This window comes from Procambarus clarkii, chromosome 66 (genome assembly GCF_040958095.1).
Source record: "Procambarus clarkii isolate CNS0578487 chromosome 66, FALCON_Pclarkii_2.0, whole genome shotgun sequence".
NCBI classification, from domain to species: domain Eukaryota; kingdom Metazoa; phylum Arthropoda; class Malacostraca; order Decapoda; family Cambaridae; genus Procambarus; species Procambarus clarkii.
Genome location: NC_091215.1, coordinates 23,532,099 through 23,538,380, shown reverse-complemented (window position 1 = coordinate 23,538,380; position 6,282 = coordinate 23,532,099). Strand labels below are relative to the sequence as shown.

The following is a 6,282-nucleotide window of genomic DNA, read 5'->3' as shown; positions in this document are numbered from 1 at the left end:
ACTCCCGTCGCTTGACTCCTCTACTCACTAACTCAACACTGGAGCCTGGCCTTGTAAGACCTTCAGGGCTGCAGGTAGAGGACTGAACCCACACAGGGAACACACAGGGAACACACAGGGAACACACAGGGAACACACAGGGAACACACACAGGGAACACACACAGGGAACACACAGGGAACACACAGGGAACACACAGGGAACACACAGGGAACACACAGGGAACACACACAGGGAACACACAGGGAACACACAGGGAACACACACAGGGAACACACAGGGAACACACAGGGAACACACAGGGAACACACACAGGGAACACACACAGGGAACACACACAGGGAACACACACAGGGAACACACAGGGAACAGGTGTGATGAAGTGTGAATTATTAAGTAGACGAGCCAGGTACATAACAATTACACCTTGATCCGTATAATCAGGCACAAGAACCCCCGCCTCATCCGGATTATGAGGATAATGACTACACATACACCTGAACCCTTCCCCCTCTCGTTATCTTTCGTTATATCTCTCTATTTTCTTTTATCTTGCTCTATCTCGCTCTACCAAAGTATTTATTTCAAACATTGCCTTGAGATTCGTCTCCTTCGATTTCCCCTCCTTTCCTCCCCCCCTTTCCTTTCCTTCCCACACTACATTTCCCCTCCCTCCCCCTTCCCATACAACATTCCCCTTCCCCTTCCTTCCCATGCCCACATAGCATCCCCCCCTCCCATTTCCTACACAAAATTTCCCCCTCCCCCCTTCCACATAACATTCCCCTTCCCACACAACATTCCACCCCTCCCCCTGTTCCACTTCTCCTCACCTACCTCATGGGTCTTACCTGTCTAATTAGTCGCTCGGAGCAGCTCTCGCTACGCGCTAAAAATTGAGTTTCACATTTTAAGTTCCATAGACACACGGAAGGAAGAATGAAATAGTGAAGGATTGAGGGAAGTGAGAGAAGGAAGGAAGGAAGGAAGGAAGGAAGGAAGGAAGGAAGGAAGGAAGGAAGGAAGGAAGGAAGGAAGGAAGGAAGGAAGGAAGGATAGAACGAATACAAACAGAATAGACGAAGAAAATCAGTCTGGAAGGAGGAAGAATTTTAGCGTGATTACTTGCCCTTGTGATTTGGCCTGTTTGATTTGATTTTAAACATCAATTGAGCAGATATTGGCTCTCTGGGATTACATTTGAGAGGCTGGGATTGTCCGGCGGCCCTGGCGGCTTCCGGCACACGTTCCAACGCTCTCCTTTACAACATGGGGAACCCTATTTTCCATTTTTTTCCCTCATTTTTGGTTGCAAATATTTTTTTTTTCTGGGCGTCGGTGGAAAGATGAACTTTACTTCATAAGGCAAACGACAAAAAATAAACAGAAAGATGAGAATACATAAAAAGTGAATTAGAGGAAAAGATAATAGATTAGGGGACAAAAAATGCCACAGAAGTCTTAATAAGCCAACACTGTTGACCCACAGACCTGGAGGCCAGATTCACGAAAGCACTTACGCAAGCACTTACGAACCTGTACATCTTTTCTCAATCTTTGGCGGCTTTATTTCCAATTATTAAGCAGTTAATGAGCTCCGAAGCACCAGGTGGCTGTTTATAACAATAACAACAGTTGAATGGGAAGTTTTCATGCTTGTAAACTGTTTAATAAATGTAACCAAAGCCGTCAAAGATTGAGGAAAGATGTACACGTTCGTAAGTGCTTGCGTCAGTGCTTTCGTGAATCTGGCCCCAGGAGGCCAACACTGGTCTCTCCCCACCTGTAGGGGCCACTCCCCACCTGGAGGGGCCACTCCCCACCTGGAGGGGCCACTCCCCACCTGTAGGAGCCACTCCCCACCTGTAGGGGCCACTCCCCACCTGTAGAGACCACTCCCCACCTGTAGGGGCCACTCCCCACCTGTAGGGGCCACTCCCCACCTGTAGGGGCCACTCCCCACCTGTAGGAGCCACTCCCCACCTGTAGGAGCCACTCCCCACCTGTAGGGGCCACTCCCCACCTGTAGGAGCCACTCCCCACCTGTAGGGGCCACTCCCCACCTGTACGAGCCACTCCCCACCTGTAGAGACCACTCCCCACCTGTAGGGGCCACTCCCCACCTGTAGGGGCCACTCCCTACCTGTAGGGGCCACTCCCCACCTGTAGGGGCCACTCCCCACCTGTAGGAGCCACTCCCCACCTGTAGGGACCACTCCCCACCTGTAGGGGCCACTCCCCACCACCTGTAGGGGCCACTCCCCACCACCTGTAGGGGCCACTCCCCACCTGTAGAGACCACTCCCCACCTGTAGGGGCCACTCCCCACCTGTAGGGACCACTCCCCACCTGTAGGGGCCACTCCCCACCACCTGTAGGGGCCACTCCCTACCTGTAGGGGCCACTCCCCACCTGTAGGGGCCACTCCCCACCTGTAGGAGCCACTCCCCACCTGTAGAGACCACTCCCCACCTGTAGAGACCACTCCCCACCTGTAGGGGCCACTCCCCACCTGTAGGGACCACTCCCCACCTGTAGGGGCCACTCCCCACCTGTAGGGGCCACTCCCCACCTGTAGGAGCCACTCCCCACCTGTAGGAGCCACTCCCCACCTGTAGGTAGGGGCCACTCCCCACCTGTAGGGGCCACTCCCCACCTGTAGGAGCCACTCCCCACCTGTAGGGGCCACTCCCCACCTGTAGGGAGCCACTCCCCACCTGTAGGGACCACTCCCCACCTGTAGGGGCCACTCCCCACCTGTAGGAGCCACTCCCCACCTGTAGGAGCCACTCCCCACCTGTAGGAGCCACTCCCCACCTGTAGGAGCCACTCCCCACCTGTAGGAGCCACTCCCCACCTGTAGGTAGGGGCCACTCCCCACCTCGAGAGACCACTCCCCACCTGTAGGGACCAGGCACTTAGGGTCTATAATGACAATACCACCCACCGCGAGGTCCCTAAATCATGAGGTCTCGCAGTCTTTACACCGCCACGAAGGGTGTCAAAAAAGGAAGCAACAAACCCGAGTGACGGGTCAGAAGTCCCTCGTAGCAACACGCACGATAACACTTCTGACCATAATCTTTTTGACTGGACAAACACCCCAAAAAATAAAACTGCAAATCGCCACAAAAAAAGTCGTAGCTGACACGAGATTACGGAAAGTGTCAAAGCCCGACTGGCATTGTTTCCGCCGGTTTTGGAAATTACGTGAGGGAGTTTCCAGGACGTTGTTTCCTCCTGGCAATTACTTCCAGGCCCTCGTTGTTGGTGTTGTCAGGTCAGAGGTTTTGCGGTAGCTTACCTGGAGAGGTCTTTAGTCCAACACACCTAAGCTGCAACGAGCGCCGCCGCAGGATTTAATGTCAGTCAGCACAAAGGGCCTAGTTTCCAGGGATTTGGGAATTAGGTACAGTCAGACGTTTCCAGGATTTGTTTTGTTTATTTTATAATTGGAACATTATTGCTTGATTATTGCATCAAGCACTGCTAAGAGGATTTCAGGAGGCTTGTTCCTACTTTTGTTTGGAGGATTTGAAGGATATATCGATTCCACGAGTCCTGGATTGTGGAGTGGCAGACCTTTCCAGGTATTACAGGTTTCAAAGCGTTGCACATATCAAGAATTTAAGATTCCTCGCGAATAGGATATTCCAGGATAACGGGATTAGGCATTACAAGCTCATTCCAGGATTGCGTAAAGTGGCGTTTAGGATTCCTCAAATTACTCTTTAATATAACTACCACAAATACACTTTTTACGAGAGGAATAACTTAGGTGTATATTAGTGTTTTTAGGAATCTTGGAAATATAAAACTACTAAGGTATATCTTGGAAATATATACTACTTCATAAGAAATAGTTTGAATATATATGCTATTTTCTAAGGAACATCTAAGAAATATTTAGTTCCTTAGACAATATATTAGTTTCTTATAAATATCAAAGAAAATAATACTTTCTCAGGAAAATATAGGAAATATATTTAATGTCAAAGCAATATAGCTGTGTCTTAAGAATATCTTGGAAAAATATATATTAGTTTCATAGGAATATTCTTTGAGGAATTACGTTTAAAGGGTTATCTTGAGAGGTTATCTTGAGATGATTTCGGGGCTTTTTAGTGTCCCCGCGGCCCGGTCCTCGACCAGGCCTCCACCCCAGGAAGCAGCCCGTGACAGCTGACTAACACCCAGGTACCTATTTTACTGCTAGGTAACAGGGGCATAGGGTGAAAGAAACTCTGACCAAGGGTAGTTCATACCTGGTGATAATGACTCAAGGAGTTTCGTTTGTCATGATCACAGCGAAGACTTAAGTCAAGGTGTGTCTGATCACAGCGAAGACTTAAGTCAAGGAGTGTCTGATCACAGTGAAGACTTAAGTCAAGGTGTGTCTGATCACAGCGAAGACTTAAGTCAAGGAGTGTCTGATCACAGCGAAGACTTAAGTCAAGGAGTGTCTGATCACAGCGAAGACTTAAGTCAAGGAGTGTCTGATCACAGCGAAGACTTAAGTCAAGGAGTGTCTGATCACAGTGAAGACTTAAGTCAAGGTGTGTCTGATCACAGTGAAGACTTAAGTCAAGGAGTGTCTGATCACAGCGAAGACTTAAGTCAAGGAGTGTCTGATCACAGCGAAGACTTAAGTCAAGGAGTGTCTGATCACAGCGAAGACTTAAGTCAAGGAGTGTCTGATCACAGCGAAGACTTAAGTCAAGGAGTGTCTGATCACAGCGAAGACTTAAGTCAAGGAGTGTCTGATCACAGCGAAGACTTAAGTCAAGGTGTGTCTGATCACAGTGAAGACTTAAGTCAAGGAGTGTCTGATCACAGCGAAGACTTAAGTCAAGGAGTGTCTGATCACAGCGAAGACTTAAGTCAAGGAGTGTCTGATCACAGCGAAGACTTAAGTCATGGAGTGTCTGATCACAGCGAAGACTTAAGTCAAGGAGTGTCTGATCACAGCGAAGACTTAAGTCAAGGTGTGTCTAAGGGAGTAGATTCCCCTGTGTGCAACATTAAGGCTTGGTTGCAACCGAGGCTGCAACTTGTATTCTTCTGCAGCGTGGTAACTTTATCAGGATCAAAGTATCCATAGCAACTTCGCGAAGAAATACGAGACTCCAAAACAGAGTGATATAGAGGGGAGAAAGAGAGAGAGATAGGGAGAGGGAGAGATAGAAGGGGAGATAGAGAGGAAGAGGGAGGGACTGAGAGATTCAAGAATCCTCATGTTTACACACACACACACACACACACACTCGTCATAACGATGCCTAATCCTGATGTGCACCATGCTAAGTCCTACTTCGAGGCCCAGCCTTCCTTCACTTAAGGATTATAGCTTTACAAGCCTTCCTACCACTCTAACTGCTCCTGTTGCTACTGCTCCTGTTGCTACGAGTACCACCGTTGGGTTGTCGCTTCTGTCTCTCAACATCTGTGGTTGTAGAAACTGGAACTGGGATTACTCCAAAACGTGGACGGCGAGGGAGGGAGGGAGTGGGGGGGAGAATTCGTGATCTCTGAAATCCCCTTTGTGAATTCTGATATCCATATTAATATTGCTGGGAGATATGACTGAGGGGATTTCGAGAAAGGGGGCCACCCCCGTCCCTTCCCCTTCCCAGGGAGAGGGGGAACATGTACGTGGGTAGGCCTATAGTACTGAGGGGATACGCCTGAGAACATTTAAGAGAAGTGAACAAAATGTTGTTTTCCCTGAGGGGTCGTCATCTTGCTGGGAGATGTAGTGGTAGTTAGGGGGAGGGAGGCTGAGGGGGGAGGTCCCTTGGGTGGATGCAGTGGTGAGAAGGGGGAATGGGGAGGCGAGGGAGAGAGGGAGGGAAAGAGGTAGACACGAAGGGCTCTCAATGTGTTTCACAGACTTGGTAAATACTGAGAAAGCAGAACTACAACTCAGAGTATGTTATGCAATGGTCTTCTTCCTTGACGTAAATACACTTGTACTTCGAACTCACTGTGTCAAGCTTATTGAAGTCTTCCCAGGGCTTCTCAAGCAACGCCTCAAGTATATAGGCACCTTCAGCCTCTCATCTTTTATAAAGCAGCGTTCTCGGAGGACGGGTCTTCAGGCTTCGGAATACGCAGCCTGCAGGCAGACCTGGAGCTGTGGGGGAGAGTGTGTGCGTGTGGCAGAGTTCCCAGAAACAGCACTCGTGAAATGATACACACCACGAGGCCATCCTTGACGCGCCTATCATCACCATGATACCGGCTCACCACCAGGGAGCCGGTCGGCCGAGCGGACAGCACGCT

The 6,282-nt window shown here is 49.6% G+C and overlaps 1 protein-coding gene across 1 annotated transcript in view; it reads left to right on the top strand.

Annotated features, from left to right (window-relative positions):
* The window catches only part of LOC138355273 (apolipoprotein A-IV-like), an 8,812-nt gene extending 3,711 nt beyond the window's left edge, over positions 1–5,101 (top strand). Inside the window, exon 2 of the mRNA XM_069310136.1 lies at positions 4,309–5,101. Within this exon, the coding sequence (XP_069166237.1) occupies positions 4,309–5,101 (793 nt within the window). The remainder of the gene's footprint in view (positions 1–4,308) is intronic.
* The last annotated feature ends 1,181 nt before the right edge of the window (positions 5,102–6,282 follow it).